This window comes from Onychostoma macrolepis, chromosome 16 (assembly GCF_012432095.1).
Source record: "Onychostoma macrolepis isolate SWU-2019 chromosome 16, ASM1243209v1, whole genome shotgun sequence".
Classification (NCBI taxonomy): Eukaryota; Metazoa; Chordata; class Actinopteri; order Cypriniformes; family Cyprinidae; genus Onychostoma; species Onychostoma macrolepis.
In genome coordinates, this window is record NC_081170.1 from 16015021 (window position 1) to 16038496 (window position 23476).

Consider the following 23476-nt stretch of genomic DNA (forward strand, 5'->3'; position numbering starts at 1 on the left):
GGCGATGGACGATGGCATCGTCTATTGGAACAATAGATGGACGGCAGCGCGTAAGTGTTTTAATACTTGTTCTTAGTTCTGTTGTTTAAATTAATTACTTGCTGCTAGGAAAGAATAGTTCGTTTCCTACCTATTTCTATTCTGCTTTTTCGTTGTGGTTTATATTTTTGATTGCACTTACTGGTCATTATAATAACTGCCCTTTAGCTTAAACTCCTTTCCTGCACTTAAGTGCGAAGTGTTAGTTTCGATTTGAGCCATTGCCCTGCGATTGGCTGGTGGTTGTGCTAATTAAAAGCGACCACAGCTTTTTTTCACTCTAGACTGTGTATTTGTTTGAGGTCTGTGCGCTGACGCGGAAGCGTCTGCGGAAGCGTTCAGCCGTCATGTTCAGCCTCCTCGTGTGAAGACAGAGGAGTGTAAAGACCTGCGACTTTTCCAGCGCGACTTTAACCGAGCAACGACACCGAGCTACACACTTAAGTATCTTTTTTCCTTCCTCACACACTCTGCTTTCCTATCCTCTTTCTTTCTACCTCTATCATATGTCTCCAAAACATTCCGGTTCTCTCTCAGCCACGCTCTAACATCACTCACAGACGGCAACGTAATCCTGCTAACCTACGCCCTATCTCTACATCTTCCACTACACCTCTGGCTTTCTCCGTGGGTCTCTGGAATTGTCAGTCAGCCGTCAACAAAGCTGACTTCATTTCTGCCTTTTCTTTAAAATCCACTCTCAGCATCTTGGGCTTGACTGAGACCTGGATTCGTCCAGAAGACTCAGCAACCCCAGCTGCTCTCTACTAATTTCTCTTTCTCTCACACTGGCGTCAAGTTGGCCGGGGTGGGGGTACTGGCCTGCTCGTTTTAAACAATTGGAAATACTCAACCCGCTCTACCCTATGCAATTACAACTCATTTGAATGTCATGCCATTACTGTATCAGCTCCGATAAAACTCCAGATTGTGGTAATCTACCGTCCCCTAGACAAATTCTAGCCACCTTCCTAGAGGAGCTGGACGGGTTGTTGTCCTCTTCGTGGAGGATGGCACTCCACTCTTAGTCTTTGGTGATTTCAACATTCACCTAGACAAGCCTTATGCTACAGACTTCCACTCACTCCTAGCTTCATTTGATCTCAATCGCCTTACCACTACTAGCACGCACAAATCAGGCAACCAACTTGATTTAATTTACACACGCAATTGTACTGCAGATAACATTCTGGTACAACCGCTACATATCTCGGACCATTTCTTCATTACATTTACACTACATTTTGCTACCCGTGTGCCACCAACCCCCCTATCGGTTACTTTTAGACGAAACCTACGCTCCCTTTCTCCTTCCCATCTTTCCTCTGTAGTATCATCCTCTCTTCCCTCACCTACCCATTTCTCATCTCTGGATGTAAACGCAGCAACTGAAACTTTATGCTCTACATTAACTTCTCTCCTCTAGGTCAGCACGGGCTGCCCCTTCTAACCCCTGGTTATCTGATGTTCTTCGTGAACATCGGACTAAACTCAGAGCGGCAGAGAGAAAATGGCGCAAATCAAACAACCCGTCGGACCTGTGTAGGTATCAGTCTCTGCTCTCATCTTTCTCTGCTGATGTCCACACTGCCAAATCCTCACATTTCCACAACAAGATCAACAGCGCTCCAGACATGCGTAATCTCTTCAGAACATTTAATTCTCTCCTCTGTCCCCCTCCACCACCTCCAACCACTTCTATTACAGCTGATGACTTTGCAACTTTTTTTACAGACAAAACTAGATCGATCAGTGATCAGTTCTCACCTCCACGCACACAGGACCCTCAACCAACCACATCCACTGCTAAAACTCCCATCTTCTCCTTCTGTCCCCTGACGGAGGCTGAAGTATCCAAAGTTGTCCTCTCCAACCATCCTACAACATGTCCTCTTGACCCAATCCCCTCGCACCTTCTGCAAGCAATCTCTCCCACGCTCTTACCGGCACTCACACACATCATCAACACATCCCTCCTCACAGGCATCTTCCCCACTGCGTTCAAGCAGGCTCGGGTAACCCCACTGCTCAAAAAACCTACATTAAACACTTCTCTTATAGAAAACTACAGACCTGTCTCTCTCCTTCCATTCATAGCGAAAACACTTGAACGTGTTGTCTTCAACCAGGTCTCATTGTTTCTTTCACAGAACAACAAACTGGACGCTAAACAGTCAGGTTTCAGGAGTGGCCATTCAACTGAGACTGCGCTTCTCTCGGTCACTGAAGCCCTGCGAATTGCAAAAGCCCATTCCAAATCATCAGTCCTCATTCTGCTGGATCTATCTGCCGCATTTGACACTGTCAATCATCAGATACTCCTCTCCACTCTCTCATCACTGGGCATCGCTGGAATTCCACTTCGCTGGTTTGAATCCTATCTCACTGGTAGGTCTTTCAGGGTGGCCTTGGGAGGGGAGGTATCCAAAGCACATACACTACATCACTGGGTCCCATCATACAGGCACATGGATTCTCCTACCACTGCTATGCTGATGACACACAGCTCTATCTCTCCTTTCAACCAGATGATCCAACGGTAGCTGCAAGGATCTCAGGTTGCCTGGCGGACATCTCGGCATGGATGAAAGAACATGACCTTCAGCTCAACCTGGCAAAGACTGAGCTTCTTGTCTTTCCCGCCGCTCCAACTCTACAGCATGACATCACGATCCAGTTAGGTTCATCAACAATTACCCCATCAACTTCGGTCAGAAATCTTGGTGTAAACTTTGATGACCAGCTGACCTTCAAAGACCACATTGCAAAGACTGCTCGATCTTGCAGGTTTGCACTACACAACATCAGAAAGATCAGGCCCTTTCTGACGGAGCATGCTGCACAACTTCTTGTCCAGGCCCTTGTCATTTCTAGGCTGGACTACTGCAATGCTCTTCTGGCTGGACTTCCATCAAACACAGTCAAACCTCTACAAATGATTCAGAATGCGGCACGACTGGTCTTCAAGGAACCCAAAAGAGCCCATGTTACACCTCTCTTTATCTCATTGCATTGGCTACCAATCGCAGCTCGCATCAAGTTCAAGACACTGATGCTTGCTTATAGAACAACCACAGGCTCAGCACCCGCCTACATGCACTCACTATTAAGAATCTACATCCCCTCCAGAAGCCTGAGATCTTCTAGTGAGCGACGCCTCGTGGTACCATCACAAAGAGGCTCAAAATCACTCTCCAGAACATTCTCGTTCACCATTCCTGGCTGGTGGAATGATCTTCCCACCCATATTCGGAGTGCTGGATCCCTGTCAATCTTCAAGCAACAGCTGAAAACTCATCTCTTTCGACACTACTTGACTTCACCCTACACATAAAAAAAAAAAATAAATAAAATCTTTCTCCTTATTTATTCCTTCCCTTGCTAGCTTGTACTTATTTAAACAATGCCTGAGACTTGGTGTTACAAGCACTTCGTTTGTCGGATTGCCTCTTCAAGATGAATCGCTTTATGTATTCCCAAATTGTAAGTCGCTTTGGATAAAAGCGTCTGCAAAATGACTAAATGTAAATGTAACAACCCTAGTAATTAATGACAGAATTTTCATTTTTGGGTGAACTATCCCTTTAATATTTTTGTCGAAACCATGATACATTTTTTCAGGCTTCTATGATGAACAAAAAGTAAAAAAAAGCATTTATTTGAAATGGCATTTTATTGTAACAATATAAATGTCTTTGTAACAATATAAATGTCTTTGTCATCATTTAACACAAGTCGTGTAGACTACTTTTATGGTGCTTTTTGAATATTTGTCCTTATTTTCCTTTTCATTTCGTGGAAAACATGAAAGCACAAATGTTTGGAATGACACCAGGGTGAGTAAACAGAACTTTAATTTTTAGGTGAACTATCCTTTTAAGACTAGTACGGTACTTGATTCTACTATGGACCTTTGACTTCAATTGGACATGGTAAGGTTTATCACAGATATTTAATCCTGATTCACTTGTCTAACTGCATGATAAGCATTTCCGTTTGTTACCTGACAGGCAGCGTTCTGTCTCCTTTCCTGCGATCCATCTCTCTCTGTGGTACCGGATACCAGCGGAAGTTCAGCTTCCAGTTGAAGCCACCATATGTCATATCAGAGCCTGCCATGTACTCAAACGTGTCATCGCTGATCACGTCAATGATGGGACACACTACGGTTTTCCTGCGAAACACACATACAAGTGATATTAGCAATACACTTTCACTGCTTTGACTTCATCTACCTGAAAGAATGAGTTTTGTCCACCACAGAATGTCCCTTTTTTATTTTGAATTCAGCTGGCACACGCTCAGACACACCTCTCTTTACTCAAACAGATGCAGACACAAATCAGAGGGGACGTCTCGCTAAACTTGTGTCATCAATCAGCACCAAACAGCCCACTACGATGCTAACCCGGGCGATGAGGATGGATCGCGCACACACACACTCAGGCACTGCAGGCACACTTTCCTTTCCTAAATTCAGCAGACTGAAGCTTCATCTGCTAATGATGCCCCAACAGGCCGCCCGAGGCAAGACAACACAGAGAATCAGCATGTGTATGTGGGCATGTTTAGAAGAGGGGAGAAATACTCCGCATATATCTTCAAAGAATCAAAATCAGATGAAAGTGAGTTCATGTTTCTATACCCTACAAGTTCTCCATTTCAGACACAAATGCAGCCTAAGGTGAAACCCAACTACAAAAATGTAATAAAGGCCTGGGAAAAAAAAAAACTCTAAAAGCTATTGATCGCTCCGCTCTCCGCAAACCAACATGCCAAAAGGGCGGAAAAGAAAGTGTGTGCGAAAATGACTGGTTTGTTTTTATGTTCCACCACAAATTGCAGAAATGAAATGAAAGGCATGTGCTGGGTGTAACATTTTTTTTGTGTTTGTGACTGCATATATGTGTGAGCTATCAATCTACTAGTGGAATGCTATTTCCCAACTACTAACACTAAATCTGAAAAGAAAAAAATATATATTATATAAAAATCTTGCAACAATCTCACAAATAAATACCTCACATTCTTTACATTTGTAACTGAGTGACATATTAATCAATGTCTATTGTATCTTCAAACATGCACCCTGGGTTTTGAAGAGACGTCAGACTGAAGAAAATCACATCTGGTTACTGCTCCATTGGTGCAGACCAACACACACACACACACACACACACACACACACAGATATGATGTTATTTGTTGTGAATGAGTTTTCATGGGTCTTTAGAGATTTATCCTCCTACTTAACGCATACGCACAGTTTGTGAGCAGTTCTTTTCTTACTTATCATTCAATTCAACCATTTTTATTGTATTTTTTTATCTTAATATGCAATTACAGTATATTGTGAAGATTACGTAAATAGTTTTATATTCTAATAATAATAATAATTACTATAGACTAGTAATTAGTCTATAGTAGTAGACTTGTAATTAGACTAGTAGTTAGCCTTAAAACATCTTGACCCTAACCCTAAACCTCCACTCTAAAAGAAAATATATTCATTATTTATTTATAAAGACATATCTTACTTAGGTAAATTATAGCAAATCTACACATTTAAATGATCATTTAAATCAACAACAATTTTATTCATAAAATTATATCCCACATACTATTACATCACAAATCCAGCGTATTCAGCAGCACATACTAGGGGTTGAAATTTTCAAAGTTTTGCATCTTAAAAGTAGCAGTACTTACTTGTCAAGTTTGATGCGAGCTAGCAGAGGCTCTAGCCAGCCGGTGGTGCATTCACAGTGGGCATCCAGGAAGGTAATCACCTGACCTGTGGAGATGGACGCCCCCTTCAACCGAGCGCGAATCAGGCCCGAGCGCTGCTCCATCCGTATCACCTTGACAGGAACCTCCAGCTTCCGCACGTACTGCTCCAACTGCCTCTTCAAGAAGTCTACATGCACACAAAGGTAACAAACAATTATACACTTGCTTCACATATACATAGATTATATAGATCAAAATCATATCTTCGCTCAATATCCATCAGTGGATGTTTAGCAAAGCGAAACCTCTCTAGATGCAAACCACAATGTATATTTTAGCCAAGGCACATTCTGAAAAGCTGGGTGAGGCATATTATAATTGAGGTGAACATTTATAACTGTTTTGCTGATTACCTCTCTCCAACTGCATGATAATTTGTTCAATAGTCTACCAATGCCTCCAGCCAGCTGATGGTTGATTTTGCCGTTAAAATTGTATTTTTTATTTGGCTGCCAACAACAATTTTTTTCACACTGTGGAGCTCAAGTGAAGCACTTGAAATATAATGATTATTGCCCAAAAAGGTGTGTGAGGGGGCATGTTCTTTGTCTTGCCGATGTACAGGAAATCTTTCTTTAATAATTTCCCCCCACTTCAATCATTAATCAAGTATTGCTCTACATCAGCAGCTGCTGTGGGCGGTTCGGTTCACGCTGCCAATGACTCCAACGCTTTAACACAGCTCATGTGGAACAACATCCTCAGCTACAGCAGCCATCTTTAAATACAGATCTAAAGTTACTGCGGTGGGATACCAACGCTGTCTGTTTTGATCAAATAAGCCAGTTCAAAGCCACTGAATGGCCTGACAAGATTATGTTAGGAACATAAAGGACAGACTGAAACTGTGAAACAATACAGAAAAAGCCTGTGAAACGTCAACATTCATTTACAGTTACATTTATGGTTAATGTGCTACATGTATTTTGTAAATCACTGGTTCTTAACCTTTTTGACTCAAAGGCCTCCTGTTGTCCAACACAATACTCAAAGCCATTCAACATACTGCTGAGTTCAAACAACAGTGATGAGCAGAATGACAGATTTTCCATGTTAGTTTTAGAGATTATTTTAACGAAAGCAACAAATAAAATCTGTAAGCTGGTCCAAATCTGTCCAAAAAAATCTATGTATGGCACACGCATCCACAGATCCAATCACAAGCCTTTAAGAGATTTGACGGGAGGACATGTCTGTGCAATCCGGTCTCACAGAGGGTTTTTATCCGCTCTCTCATGCTTTATTTGAGGTGTGATATGTGGAACAGAACAGAACGCTCTGAACTACAAAGACAGCAGGAGCAGCAGGGATTTCTCATGCCAGCGACCCCCTAAAACAGAAAGACAAAAGTGTTTCACATTCAGCCAGGAAAGAAAACGTTTATTTTCTGTTACCATGTCATTATCTGGTGATCCGTCTCTTTAACTTCTTCACACATACAGACAACCTGACAACATGCAAGTTCCATTCTGCAATATTTCCCACTTTAAGGTGCAAATATGTCACATTATGTAAATTAAATGCATTGCAAACTCCATAACATGTTGTATAAAACAAGTCAAATGGATGCTCCACTCAAATGAACACTCATCACTCTCTGCACACACGTGAGCAAATCTATGCACACGTAAATCAATATCCTGCCTTATTCCTCTAGTCATTTAAGTGGAAATAAAGAGGAGGAAGAGAGAGTGGGCAGAAAGAGATAGAAGGAGAATGAGAGAGGACATCATTAGAGGACAAAATTGAGCGGCAGGAAGATGAGAGGAAGAATTTGGGTCTTTATCTCTCCACAGGAGAAGCAGATAAGCAGAGATGAGGGAGGAGGGGGGCTGGCAGCTATTCTTATGCAGGACGTGACCTGCGCAGTCAATCTATTACCGAGCGAACTGGTGCATGTGTGCGTGTGCGTGACAGAGTGAGAAAAGAAGACATCGATGTGTCTTTTTTGCATCTGTCAAAATGTTGTAGTGGTTAGTCAGGAGTGTGTGTTTGTGTGTGTGTTTGTGTGTGTGTGTGTGTGCGCGCACACCACAGGCTTCAATGAAGCTTCAAAGCACTCTTGGATGCACACTCTGTCAAAATCTCTGCAGTCTCTCACCTACAGACTAAATTCTGATGTGGCTACAGTTACTCCAGCTGCGCTTTTTTTATCATGGCGGGACTTGTATAGGTTTTATACTGAGGTAATAATGCTTTCGATCCCCTGCCGCTGATCTTAAAGGCACAGTTCATCCAAAAATGAACAATCTGTCATTATTTATTCCCTGTCCTGTTGTTTCAGACCTTTCTTTCTTCTGTGAAACACAAAATAAGATATTTCGAAAAATGTCTCAGTGTTTTTTTGTCATTACAGTGAAAATGTATAAATCGATAATGCAGCAATATATTATGAAGTCAATTTCAAACCACATTGCTTTCTGTGGGTAAACACTACAAATTCGACTTGAAGCCAAAGCAAAATCAAAATTCCAGACTGCACAGAATACAATCGAAATTACTCGATTCTGACCATGAACAATCTGACGAACAATGATAAATGTGACCGCATCTAAAGTTAATGAGGTCCAGAAACAACAATTTATCCCACTGACTTTCCCCTTCGTTGGACAAAAACAGCTGAAAAGTTCTTCAAAATATCTTTGGTTTGGAACGACATCAGGGTGAGTAAGTAATGATTTTGCATGATTTTTGTATGTTTTATTAAGCTGTTTTTCTTGCGAGGATGTTTGGGTGGTCCTCACAGATGAGGTGCTTTCATGTTTTATCATCATTGTATGGACATTTGGTCCACACAGTGTAGGCAAAACTTGACGCACACACACACAAGCACACTAAACATACACATAGCCTACTGAGAATACAAACACACATAAAGCACAATAACAAAATCAAATTTTCAAAACCTCACTGGTGCGTAAACAAGACCCAAGTAGTAGTGTACTCAACTTCCTGTAGTCAACAACAGATGCAATATGAACTCGCTTACAAAAACAGTACAAGAAATAGTACAAGGCAGACACACACCTATGAAACTGCTAATGAGGAAAAGATAGATCTTAGCAGTTACATTCACTATTTATCTTCCATTACAAACCATATATCTGATAACAGAAAGAGAGCATAGAAACACAAAGAGAAACCTTGAGTGAAAGAGAATCAATAGAGTGGAAAAAGCACAAAGGAAAAAGGGAGAAAAGGGGATAAAGTTTTTTCTCTGGTGTGTCCTTCAGATAAATAGTGCTCCTCTGAAACTGTAGGGTCAGCGTTTCCAATGAATGAAGGTTTGAAGTGAGCAGATATTCACCGATATAAAACAGAACAAGCCAGTTTTATGCCTCAAACATGTTAAATAAGCTTTTCATATTGTAATAACCTAGAGCAGGGATTCCCAACGATTTTTGTCAGTTAAACCCCTTAGACCTAAATATTTATTTAAAATCTCCTAGAGGTTTTACATTTTATTTCAAACTTATTATTTAAATTTTACATTGTCACGATTCCATTCATTCTTAGCTTTTCATCAACTTGCAAACCCCTTGCAGTACCTCACAAATCCCAGTTTGGGAAATGCACTCGCTGCAGTGCTAAAAAAAAAACACGTGGGTTCAAATCTGTCTTGCAACACTGACAATCTTGTTTCATCCTCCTCTTCTCACCGTATTAAAACAGTAACAGCAAGTGTCCTAACAGAGATCAATGTATGTGTTCATGTAAGTTTTTGCATGCGTGTTTGTCATCACATCACAGTGCTGTCAGCAGTTTCATTGGCTGTTGTCTGTGTTTGTGAGTGAATGTTCACCCTGGAGCTGTACACCCCGAGCCGGGTCACATGGAGCACTCGCGCAGGGCTTTCAGCAGCCATTGCAATGACGCCGGAGGGCAACAGAGTCACACAGAGGTCATCTATGCAGAGGTCAGAGCACTCTGGAGCAGCTGCCAACGAGACCAATGCCAGTGAAACACCCGCCGGACACATTTCTACAGTCAGCTGAAACGCTCCTGACCTCTCGGGTCACTCAGAGTCAGTGGCGTAACGTGGATTTGCAAGTGCAAAAACTTGGTGGCTCCCTCAACACAGCTTACAAGAATAAACTCAAAACATGAAAATATATCAATGTAATTTTGGTTTACTTAATATGGCTGCAGTCTAAACCAATTTGATCTTTTAAAGGGACACTTGACTCAAAAATAAATTCAGTCATCATTTACTTACCATGAGGGTCATTAAAAAATGCATGACTGTCTTTTTTACGTGAAACATATGAGAAGTCACATACAGTGAAGGTCCAATATTGTTTTAGTCCTCACTGACTTTAATCGATGCATTCTTTACAATATCTTCGTTTGTGCTTTACAGAAGAAAGTAAGTAATACACATTCATGTTTTGTTTTGGATGTCTCTCCAGAAATTTTACAAAATAATTGTATTAATTCAGTTTGTTTATTCTTAAAAACCATGCTTTGCTAAATGCAATTAAATTTAAGATAAACAAATTATAATTGTACCATGTAATCATGTAGACAAATTAATTTATAATTTATTGTCGGTTTCTTTTTTACCTTCCTGCCTCATCTCCAAGCTCTCCGTTAGTGTTTAAAAATCAATAGGAAACTAAATGTTAACCTGATCCATCACAAAGCTTCAAGTTGCTTCATGGCATTCTACCACAAAAATATATGACAAAGTGCCGGATATCAGTATTATCACTCACTGTCTTTGTTTCACTATACTATCATAAATGTTCAGTGTTTTTGGTCGTGTCACTGCCTCGACACTCGGCACTCACACCAATGCGGGGGGAGAGGCGACGGCAGTGCAGTGATGGAGAAGATGATTCAGGGCTATGGAGAAAAAAAAATAAAATGCCTATAGAATCAAGCCCAGGTCTGTCAACATCTGGATTGAATAATTACACTAATAAATATGACACCAGCTAAATCAGATTTCCCAGGATTCACTGCAGAGCAGGAGAAATGCATATGATAATTTGATTTATCTTTTGAAATTAGTCATTTTGACATTTTAATGAGTTTTAGAGTAAGGTGTTAGGCTCAATAGACTAATGTATATATCATTTAGAAGTTAATAAAATTTAAACCACAGCAAATGAGATGCACAGTATATAAGAGAGCTAGAAATATGAAGATGCTCAAAGCCTTTGGACCTTTTCTTTGTTTTCACAATTATTTAATAGCTCCCGAGTCGTTCTAATAGCTCTAATAATGATTTGTATATTCAAAGATGTAATAAAGTTCTGGCCAATACCAACAAGGCAATAATTGGTCATGTTATGACCAATAACTGATAAATAGCAAATATTAAAATTCTTTTTTGTATATTATAAAAGTGTCTAAAAAAAAAAAAAACCTTAGAAATAAAGCCTAAAATTAAAATAATTTTAAATACTAAACTATAATGTACATTATGAAAAAATTATATTCATTTAAATATTCTTTTAGTTTAAATATATATATATTAAGTGAGCATTAGATGATATCAAAGGTAACCTAAATGTAAAAACAAAGAAGAAGAGCATGTACAATTAAATGTCCAATATGTATCCAAAATCAACTGATACAAATACATTAAAAAAATCCCTTATGTTGGCTGATAATAGATAATGGTATATATATATATATATATACAGTGTTGGGCAGTAACTAGTTACTAGTAACTTAGTCACTGTAATAATATTACTTTTTGCACTGACTAGTAGTATAACTAATTACTAATAAGATTTCAGTAATAATATTACAGTTACCATCCATAAAACAGCTTAGTTACTTAGTTACTTTTAATGCCTCAACCCCGCTGATTTAAAATCCAAAAATCAAATAATTCTAGATTTAGTTTCATAATTTGAACAACTCGCACATGCATGTGATGTCCCCAGTGCAGCAGGCAAGCTTGGAATATGGAAAAGCTTACATTCAGCAGCTAGAAATATTGCATATTGATTTTGTCAGGAAAAAGATGATCTGAACACTGTTGTGTAAGTTGTGGCTTTACTTTACTCTGGCATTACATCCCACCCACATCCCTCTGATCAGCATGTGGCACATTATATTACTATAATTAAAAATCTTTTTGGAGAATTAAACAGTTTCTTACAAACTTATGTGATTTGATAAAATACATAATGAAATATAATCATATACGGGTAATGGAAAAATTACAATTAGCTTCAAGCTACACATGACAATTAATGAGATTAATACAACACTTAATTGAATGTCACTATCAATCACTATTGAGTGTTTGTAATAACTTCTGACTACAATCTAATGTGGATTTTGGTCAAATGATGAGGCAGAAATATGTTGTTAGTAACATTATAGAAGAATTTTATGTTCAAGATACACAGTTACAACTTCCGTGGGGCGTGAAGAAAAAGTAATGTAACTAGTAGTGTAACTAATTACTGTTGCCAGAAAGTAATAAGTAAAGTAACAATATTACTTTTGAAAGGAGTAACTAGTAATGAGTAATATTTTACATTCTTTGAGTAACTAGCCCAACACTGTATATATATATATATATATATATATATATATATTTATATATCAGAGGTTGCGTTAGACTTTAATATTATCCGTCATTTTGACAGACAGGGTCGTAAAAAATCTGTCATAATCTATTATTACCCGTCATTTTAATTTTCGTATTTTAATTATAATAACCCATTTAATTGCTTTTATTTTTGTTCACGTTTTCATTTTTAATAATGAACCTAAAGGACGAGCATATTGGCTTATGCATTTATTTCTTTATGAAGAGAACAGATGAATAGAGACTGCGTCAGTGACAGCGGAGGACACTTAAAACAACAAAATATGCTAGTGCTGGATAAAAAAATAAAAAATTAAATAAAACCGATTTCTCTGTTTTAATAGATTCTTATTTTTATGAACCAATATCGTTTCTTAACTCCCAATCGATCCTGTTTTCATTTGATGAATGCACAGTAACGTTAGACAATCGGCTAAACTTTGTGCGTTGTTGCTTTTGATATGAAATGCAGTCTCAGGTTTCAAATTCTGTCCATTTTATTAGGAAATTCAAGCAATAAATACCGTTTTGGCTTTAATGTGGCGTGATAGATCGCTGTACACACCTCAGATCAAGCGATTTGCTTTACTATACTCGCCTGTGCGGAATCAAAGACAGCAAAATACCTTTATTTTTGTTCTGGAGATGATCGCGCGCTCTGCTGCCTCACTGGAGTGCACTCGCCACCAATTGGACAGGGCTGGTAATTACAGTTATAAATTACAATAGATCACCCTCAGTGTGTGTAACCTGCCAAAGTGACGGACGGCCTTCAGATTTTTCCGTCACTGCTAAAAAAATTCCGTCAATGACGGAGAATTTTCGGTTAACGCGACCTCTGATATATATATATATATATATATATATATAGTGGATCCCTATGCTAAAAATACTGGTGGTTTTCCCAGGACCCCCACTTTTAACATCTCTCACAACAGTATCTTTACAGAAGTGAGTACACCCTCACACTTTTGTAAATATTTTATTATATCTTTTCATGTGACAACACTGAAGAAATGACACTTTGCTACAATGTAAAGTATAGTGAGTGTACAGCTTGTATAACAGTGTAAATTTGCTGTACCCTCAAAATAACTCAACACACACAACCATTAATGTCTAAACCGCTGGCCACAAAAGTGAGTACACCCCTCATGTACTCAAGTGAGTACATTGTAGCAAAGTGTCATTTCTTCAGTGTTGTCACATGAAAAGATATAATAAAAATATTTACAAAAATGTGAGGTGTGTACTCACTTCTGTGAGATACTGTATGTGAGAGTGTGTGTGTATGTGTGGGCTAATGATAATATAATTCCAGGTATGTATTTATTACACCTACTAATCCACTAATCCCATAATCTAGCCAAATTACAGGTTAGTGCAGCAGATAACGACAAAGACACTAGAGCTGCAAACCCACACAGCAGCAGACACACAATAGAGCTAGTCAGAGACGTCAGGCTGAACATACACACACTCTCTCTCTCTGTATAAATCTGTCTTAACAAACACGCTCGCTTTCCAGTGCGTAAATCACATTTCATCATTGACGTTAATACGCAACAAGGTCACCGGCCATCTTTTTCCTCCAGATGTGTTCTGTTCCCTTTCACTGCACACAAACACACAAAATACACACAGTGAAAGCAGAGCTGACATGATACAGGCATTTTCAAAGAGTGGAAACAAAACCATGTCATTATCTCTGGAGTGCTGCAGTGCAATGTCCTCATCTTAACTTAGAGATCTGTGTGAGAGCATTTATTTGTGTATGCGAGAGATTTCTGTGCTATCATTCCCCCTCTCAGCATTTAGCACCACATACGTCTGTCAAATTGACAGGTATGTTACTGATCTAACTAGACAATTCATCCAAGATTCATAATCAACTCATTCACAGATTCATAACTTGATCTTCCAGCAGTCTGCTTAAACCAAGCCCCTTTCTTAAAATCAACCTCAGTTTCTCGTTCAGATCTGCCTCCATCCAATCAACAGCTGATGGATAGAACCAAGTCGCCTATTTCAATCAAGTGTACATCACAAAATGGAAGAAAAAATCTGTTACATGACAGTTTTAAGGGGACAGTTCACCCTAAATAGAGAAACTGACATTATTTCCTCACTCACATGGCTTTCACAACCTCTTTGACTATTCTTCAGATTGCCCACAGAAACATGTATAGTAGAATGCCTAAACTGCTCCTTTCCATACAATTCCATTCAATACAAGGCAAGTTTTTGTACAGAATGGCTTTATTTCTTTCTGTGGATACAAAATACTTGGAAAATAGCATAGCCTATAAATCGTATAGACTAGTATTATAGTGCTTTTTTGTCATTTGAAAAAAAATATTTGTATAGAAAAGAGCTGCATGAACGTTCTTCAAAATATCAAATTTTGTGTTTCACAGAAAAAAGTCTATTACAGGTTTTAACAAACATGAGGGTGAGTAAATGATAACATGGTGAACAAGGTGAACTGTAACTTTAACAAACAAGAAAACGCTTCAGCAAACACTTAGGCACGTTTGTTTTCCTTACATGGTGGGAACTTTTCATTGACCTCTATTGTTTTTATACTGGAAAAATAATGTTTCCTATCCCCTAACCCTAAACTAAAAAGATTACTCACCCTCATGCCTTCCTAGGTGTGTATGACTTTCTTCTAGGGCTGCAACAACGAATCGATTAAATCGATAAAAATCGATTACTAAAAGCGGTTGAAAATGAATGTTTTTGTGTGAATCCGATTCATCGATTAATCGAAAAAATAATCGACAGATTAATCGATTATTAAAATAATCGTTAGTTGCAGCCCTACTTTCTTCTTTCTGACAAATACAATTGGAGTTATACTGAAAAATGGCCTGGCTCTTCCAAGCTTTAAAATAGCAGTGAATGGGGATTGAGATTTTGAAGCCCAAAAAAGTGCATCCATCTATCATAAAAAGTACTCCACATGGATCCGGGGGGTTAATAAAGGCCTTCTGAAGTGAAGCGATGCATTTGTATAAGAAAAATATCCAAATTTAAAACTTTATAAACCGTAATCTCTAGTTTCCGCTAACTGTTGTACGCTCGCACACGAGAGAGTGGCATTCCAGCAGATGACATCTCTTTAAGACATGCTCCCAAATCTCCAAAGCTGTTAAACTTATGACCCTTGGCTCTCCACAATGTAGGAGATTTCAAGTTTTATTATCCTTGTGGAAACATTTGGTCCCCAAAACATTGGCGAAATCTAGTGTGCGCACACTCACCTCTCTCACTGGCGTCATCCACCAGCACGATTTCCTCCAGCAGGGGTCTCGGTGACCTGTCGATGACGCTGTGGACCGTTCGGAGCAGAGTGGTCCACGCTTCATTATGGAACACAATCACCACACTGGTGCGTGGGAGATCGTCTGCATACACCTTCGTTTTACACCTGCAAAATATAAAACTTGGCAATGAGAATGGACAAAACTTGCAGACAATCAAGTTCAAGATATTAAAAAAAGCTACATTCTCCTAAACTCTTCCCATAGGAATGAACAGACCGCACAGATTCTGGAGAGCTGCAGAGAGCTCTGTTTTAGATGAGTGGAGATTAGCACTTATCAGAAACACACAAGCCGTTATGGAGAAACGGTGAGTGGAGAGCTGCTGGAGAGACTGTGAATGCATCTCATTTAGTGTGAGGAGCTCTAAAACAGATGACACTGGAATAAATGATGACAGAGAGTCTGAATGAATGTTTGAGACTTTGGCAGGTTTGGTCACACCTTACGGTATGGTGTAATATTCAGTGTTAATGAGTTAACAATCAGCATTAACCAACAGAAACAAGAAAGAGATTTATTATTACTGTTATTAGCACTTTCATCTAGTCTTTATCTTTATCTCAATCTTCTTAAAGCTGCAAGTCCGTAACTTTTTGGTTAAAAATGATCCAAAATCAATATTTGAGCAAGTACATAACCAGTCAGTGTTCAAAACTATCGTCTTACTTTAGCCCGATTCACAATGGTTAGCTTATAATAATGTTTTCTAATTTGAGTGGTACGGGTAAGTTTTCGCAGGAAATTCAAGCATGGCACTGCGTCATTACGCCACGTCTGTAAACATAAAGAAGTTGTCCCGGCTACTAGGCTACCGCATGTGAGGATCCTGCAGGTGACGGATCTTTTTTAGTCTTTTCTCACGGCAGCTAGAATAATTAAATGTCAAAAAATCATTTTGATGGTGGATTGTAATCCAGAAAGATTATAAGAAACCCATGTGAATGAAATTAAATTATATTCCAGTTTTAAATGTGCTTCTAATTACAGATAGCATGGGATTACACAAGATTTGTATTATAAAGAAAACCAGTTCAAAGGGAGCATAATTTGCTTTTTGGGTTAAAAGAATTTCTTAATATGAAATTCGAATGGTGTGACAATTAGAGATTAGACTGTACATAAATTGAAATCTACACGCTAATACACGCTATACTCATAGTGAAGTTGTTAACATTAATAATTTGAGAATAAAGTATAACAATAATAATAATTTGTACGGTTAGATGTGATATGAGCTAAACGATCGTTAGATTTAATTACCATTGGTAGCGTGATTTATTGTAATGCTTTTTTCCTCAGCTGGACAGAACAAACGTGACAGACTTGTTACTTACTTGTTCAGATGGCAATATACGGTCAAAATTCTTATTTGGGTCATATATTCCAAGACGTAGGCTTGAATCTGTGATTCCTAAGTACAGGTTTCACACCGGTGCGTGACTGACAGCCACACATTCACCTCAAAACAGATTCATCCGCGTTGGAGCTACGCCGGAGTACAACCCCACGCAATTAAAATAATTCCGCAAGTAACTGCAATTCCAGGTTTTCAAACAGAGATGGCGACAAAGAGGCAAAACTTACGGACTGCAGCTTTAAAGGAACAGTTAATTTAAAAATATCTGTCTGAACACAACAGAAGCTTAGAGGAATGCCGACGCTTTCATACAATGAAAATAAATGGGTCATATGATGTCAATGATGGCAATGTGATTGGTTCTTCTGTATTACAAACTATCGTGACACACCAAATTTGAATATGAGCATGTACAAGTTTAACAAATAAAAAAAGATATCATTCAGTAAATGATTTAGGTTTTGGGGTATATGGAGCCCCTAAAGGGACATGGTGTTAGGAAAAAATAAGAGATGGGAGAAAATAATAATATGTTTTTGTATATTAGCATAAAATGCATATTAGCATTCCTGCCTCATTTCTTATTGTATATTAGCATAAAAGCATAAGCTGGTTTTGCATTCGCACACAAAAGTTTTGCTTTTCCCAAGAAACTTTGCATTCTCTCACAAAACTTTTGCGTTTGCATGAAAAACCTCTGAGTTCCCCCAAGAAACTTTGTATTCGTTCACAAAAATTTTAGGCAAAGTTTCTCGGGGGAACGAAAAATTGTTAAAAATTTTTCTCATCACTATGTCCATTTTAGGGCACCATAGAGCTAAGTTCTGTTAAATTAAGGTTACTTAATTTATCCATTTTTGTTAATTTCATTGTTAGATACATTTTCGGTACTCTGTACTGTTATTTTATTCTTTTGTTCATTTTTTTATTTGTTATTATTACTTTTTTACTCAATCTACAGTAATATTTATTGTTACTTTCTTATTCACCAATTCTCATTGCAGCCAGTTATTCTGGAAATGCTCTGGCAATAAGAACGTTCTTTAACACACAATGGATTTAATTGAAGAGGGAGAAAGTGAGATTCCAATCTTTCTTGGATTCCAGAATATGGTCTGAAGTTCCAATCAATGTTTCTGTAAACATTCCATTCCTCAGTTTCCTCATTGGTCTAAATTTCAATCAGTCATCCCGAGAATGGGCTCTGATTGGTCGTTTGAATGGCTGTGGGCAGGTTCAGAGAATGTGTTGATTGTTTGTCGATTATGTAACTGCAGGTCACTGTGCCAGTCTATGCTGTTGTAGGAAGAGGAAAGCCAGTGTTTGTTGTATCTGGAGAGCTAAAGTGGGACACACGCTTCCACTTCCTGCCTCATTTCCTGTTTGTCCTGGCACAGCTGGGGGATTTTGGCCTGCGATCACCCAAAAAGACAAAACAGCAAGCACAAAACCACATTCAGCAGCAAACATAACTACAATGATCCAAATGATTAATAACTTGCCATCTACTTGCCATCACACACACAATTAATTAAATGAAGGTGAGGGGTTGTAGCCCATCATGTCCCATCACTGCGGTAACACAGACCCTCTTGGCCCCATCTTTCTTAAACTCATCATCTGGAAACACACAGACTGCTCTTTTTAAATTCATTAACCTGATGTCGACTCTCAGGACCCCAGACAATGGTTTAATTTGCAGCCGAGGCGTCTCATTGGTCAGCCCTGCTACCTGCTTGATTAAAATGAAGCACAGATTTCGCTCTCATTCCTTGGTGTCCGTTCTCCTAGATTTTCTGTCTCTCTATAAAAATCAATTGTGTAAAGCAGGGAGATCATGCATCCCTTCCCGCCAATCAGCACAGACACCATCAAAGTGTGAGTGAGTTGAGTGGGTGAGGTAGCATATGCCTGGCCATGGATTTATATGTGCGTGTGTGTGTGTGTGTGTGTGTGTGTGTCTAAGAAGAGCAAAGGCTAAATCAGCCTAAAATAGCTGCGACAATGTGGAAACGAATGGCTGATCAAAAGATGGAAAGAATCAAAGATGAAACACACACATGCTCGCACAAACCCTCAGAGACACCAGACACGCACACAATCACATTTCTCAGGCCCTAGGAATAATTGGATATATTTGGTGCAATCAGAGAGAGACAAAAACAGCCGTAGGTCTGTAGAACTCTTCCATCGCTCTCTCTTTCTCACACTCACACATATATATATATATATATATACGCACATTATTATACTGGATTTTTTTTATCAGACTCCTCAGGCCAAATCTTGCTTAACTTCAGCAAAGAGAGAGAGAGAGAAAGAGAGATGCAGTGGAAGAAGAATATGAGCTGTAGTTATTCAGTCATTTACAGGACATCCTACTAGATTGAGTTAGTCCAGTGATGCAGCTCACTGCGATTTTACACACATTTTCAGCTGTGTGCATGTGTGTGTGTGTTTGGGAGGAGTAATTGAGGACAGCCTTTCTCTTTTACTTTTGCTCTCCCTCTAAAGCAGAGATAACAGCCAGAGGACACACAGGATCGGTTAGTCATCAGTTCTCAAAGTCACCGTAATCTCAAACACACACATGCTAAATCCAAATCTCTCTGACCAGCGCTTTCATCATATCAAAGAACAGAATCAAAACAGAAAATGAAAATACAAAAACAACCAGCTGGTGTCACGGCTGGCTTCATAGTCCAAAACACTGAAGGCCACATTTGACTCATTTTTAAGTTTTTATTTGATCAAACCTTTGTGAAGTTGTGTAAAGCAATTGGATGTGAAGCCACTCTTTAGCACACACAGACCACTCCTTTCTGTCAGCATTTTTACTTTTACATTGCTATAAATTTATACAGCTATGTATATAAATGTATTTAAATAAATGTTGTTCTTTTAAGCTTTTATTCACCAAAGAATCCTGAAAAAAAAAATGTTTCCACAAATAAATTTGAGCAGTTTTCAACACTATTATAATAATAATGTTACTTTAGCATCAAATCAGCATATTAAAAAGAAAAGGAACCAACAACAAACTTTTGAATGATACTAGGCAAAAAATATTGATAATTGATATTGCTCATAATGTGGAAACACTGCCTCTTCTCACATCCCCTCCTTGACTCTAAAAAGTTAGTATCTTAGTGAAAATTATTTATACATTAATTATAAAAAAATATATACACATTCATTTATTTATTCACTCTGTAGAGTAAATTATTTTCTCATCTGGACTCCTCAGAAACTCAGACTTTTTTTCACCATGCCCATAAAAGCTACCTGAATCTAAAAGAAAGTAAAAAAAGACATATAAAAACAAAGACTGTCAAACTGTAAAGGAAATATTGTGTTACCTTACCACAGTACAGCTCTCAGCATCAAACACACACACACACACACACACACACACACACAGAGTTCCCTCCCAGACAGCAGGAATGCAGTGAAGGAGAAAAGGTCAGTATTGTTCCCAGCTGTGAGCTGTTCTCTCTATGCGACACACAACTATAAAAACAGCGTGTGTTGGCGTGGTTGTGTAAATCTATGCTGACTGCGAGTTTACAGTCTTGACCATATGCTTTTAATGGTTCTGCACAACTTGCTAATTACAAAAATACAAGCCAAAAACGTTTTGCTCGCCACACTGGGGAGGCAAACCAAAAAACTCACATGCAGAGACAAAAGAAGCAAGAGTAAAAAATGCAAAACAAGAAATCAAGCAATGCATAATTTAGCTGATGAATCGCAGTGATTATGTTAATTACATCGTTAAACAGAACACCGAACAGCCAATCAGGTCATCAAGCACACTTTTGAACAGTTAATCATGTTATGAAGGTCAATACAACAACACATCTTGTTGAGGGGATCATATTCTACAGCAGAGATGTTCAATTAATGATCCAAAAGATCCAGCCTCTAATTTCCTTGTGGACACCAGTAGTACTTTGCAAAGTATAAGTACTTGTCAAAATGGGGTCAAAACAGCAGTGTCTGAGAATATTTCTACAAAAAGATATTACAATTTTTCATCAGTTCAGGCAAAGTGGATATGGATATTAAGTTAGGATCAACTGTTTAATCAGTTGTCTATTGTTTTCGAACCCCCTTGCTACATTCTCATTTTCTACAGAGTTCTAACAAAAGTATCAATTTCTCTCTGCTGTTTCTGCGCTACTGTTGTTAAAATAACTGTTGTCATCTGACTGAAGCTCTTTTTTAATCAGCAACAAGGCACTTTACGTCTTAAGCGGGGAGAGAAGTAATGCACATGTAGCGGAAAGAGTTGAAAAGATGCATGTCTGGAGCTAGTTAAAAATATTAGAAGAGACAGCAGCCAAAGATCATTACCACAAACAACACTGAGCACTTGTGATGTGTACAGCTCTGTTGTTTTGACACATTGTTTAATGTAACTGTTAAAACAGTAATGGTGTAACTGTTGTCTTGAGGAACTGGCACCAGACCAGATCAAACTTGTCTAATATTTAATTCCAGTCTTTATTCATATTGTGAATCCACTTTTTATTTTTATTTATGTATCTTCCATTTTCATTTTAGTTGAAGTTTTAAGTAATTTTGTTGTGTTTTATTATTTTTATACATATATTTCTATATAGTTAAAATATTTTTATTCTTTATTTCAGATTTAGTTTATGTATAATTTTTAGTTGTACTAATTAGTACATTAAGTCAAAATAAATTAAAATGAGAAATGTTGCCTTGACAGCTAACTGAAATAAAATAAGTTAGTTTTTTTCAGTTAACATGTATATTAAAGGGATATTTCACAAAAAAAATGAAAATTCTGTCATTATTACTCACCCTTATGTCGTTCCACAGCCATAAGATCTTCGTTCATTTTCAGAACACAAATAAATATATTTTTGATGAAATCCAAGAGAACAGAACTACCATGTTCAAGGCCCAGAAACATAAGGACATCATTAAAATAGCCCAAATGACTTCAATGATTCAACCATACATTTATGGAGCTACGAGAATACTTTTTGTGTACGAAGAAAACAAAAATAATGACGTTATTTATCAGCTGACCTATCAGTAAGCCCCTCCCCTCGAATGCAGATGAGCCAATGGTAGTCGAGTATCAGTTGCACGGGGACCGGAACTCTGACATCTTTAGGTTTCAGCACCATAGAGAAAAACTGGAAGATCCAAAGCGCTCATCGGTTTGATGGTGTTTATGCTACAAAAATGGAAAAATGATGTGCCTGTGGTACTTGTAACACTGATTCCAGGTATCCTAAGAGGATGGGCAATAGAGTTTATTTTATTACATTTACTAAACCCAAACAAAATATTTCCCTAAGCAAGTCCCTAAGTCCCTTCAACCCCAATCCCAATGAAGACAAAAACATTCATCTTCTTGTTGTCATACACTCATTAAGTTACAATTTTCATCTGCTCAAGCAGAACGTTAATGTCATCTTGCGTTTCAGCAAGGTATCTCTGACTAAAACTAGCTAACGTTGAAGTTAATGAGTCAGTGCTGAAGTACAAACCTAAATAGCGATCTGTTCTCACGTCCTGTACAGTGTAGGTCAAAAACACATAAACGAAGGTCTACATTTCAGTGCCTCTCCATATTAAAATGGTTAAATGTGCATTAATGTAATCGTACTCTGCGGTACATGAACAGTGGATCGTAATATGAGGCTTCTCCCGCTTGCATTGTGATCTGTAAACCCTCGCTTCGAGTTACCCACCATACTTATTTTAAAATATTTTATATAGGCTATCCCTCCATGGCATATTTAATTCCCACTTGAACGTTGGCATTTCTATGTCCAAAATTGTTCAAAAACACCGTGGGACAAGATTTTCACACTGACTGTCATTGTAAGATGGTGAGCAGATTGTTTGTTTGTCCGAGGGAGCAACAGTAACTAAAGGGCGGCAGGGCTTACCGATAGGTCAATTTTATCTCTTCCGTGTCAGAATTCAACGCACATTCATGACAGTACCACGATGCATGTGTGTGCACTCCTCTGATTGAAAACAAATAGCAGTGCATCAAGGTTCTACTTCAGAACGCGGCTCGTGCATCAGCAGCACCACATGAATGCGTTGTGGTGCTCTTATGAACGCACGGTGGAGACTGACATGGAAGAGAAGCAGTGGCGTAGCAGACAGGCACATACTGCGGGGGGGCTCTGCGTATTGGGGGGGCCCCGCGATAACTTCCTCTTGCTGGGGTGCATCAAAGGACGATGATCATGTATTGACGATTGCCAGAGATATTGTCAAAAGCATCAAACACTGGCAATATTAAGAGTATTTGGCATTTCCAGTTAATGTAGGCCTGTTACATTTTCTTTTTATTATTAGGTCAATTATTAGGTTACTTTTATTATTAAATAAAAATATAACTGAAGCACTGTG

At 38.4% G+C, this 23476-nt stretch overlaps 1 protein-coding gene across 1 annotated transcript in view; it reads right to left on the reverse strand.

The window, feature by feature from the left end:
- galnt1 (UDP-N-acetyl-alpha-D-galactosamine:polypeptide N-acetylgalactosaminyltransferase 1) overlaps nucleotides 1–23476 on the reverse strand; it is a 125860-nt gene that overhangs the window by 21564 nt on the left and 80820 nt on the right. The window contains exons 5-7 of the mRNA XM_058745891.1: nucleotides 15649–15815; nucleotides 5749–5956; nucleotides 4043–4213 (exon numbers count right to left, since the gene is read on the reverse strand). Coding sequence (XP_058601874.1) covers nucleotides 4043–4213; nucleotides 5749–5956; nucleotides 15649–15815 — 546 coding nt within the window. The remainder of the gene's footprint in view (nucleotides 1–4042; nucleotides 4214–5748; nucleotides 5957–15648; nucleotides 15816–23476) is intronic.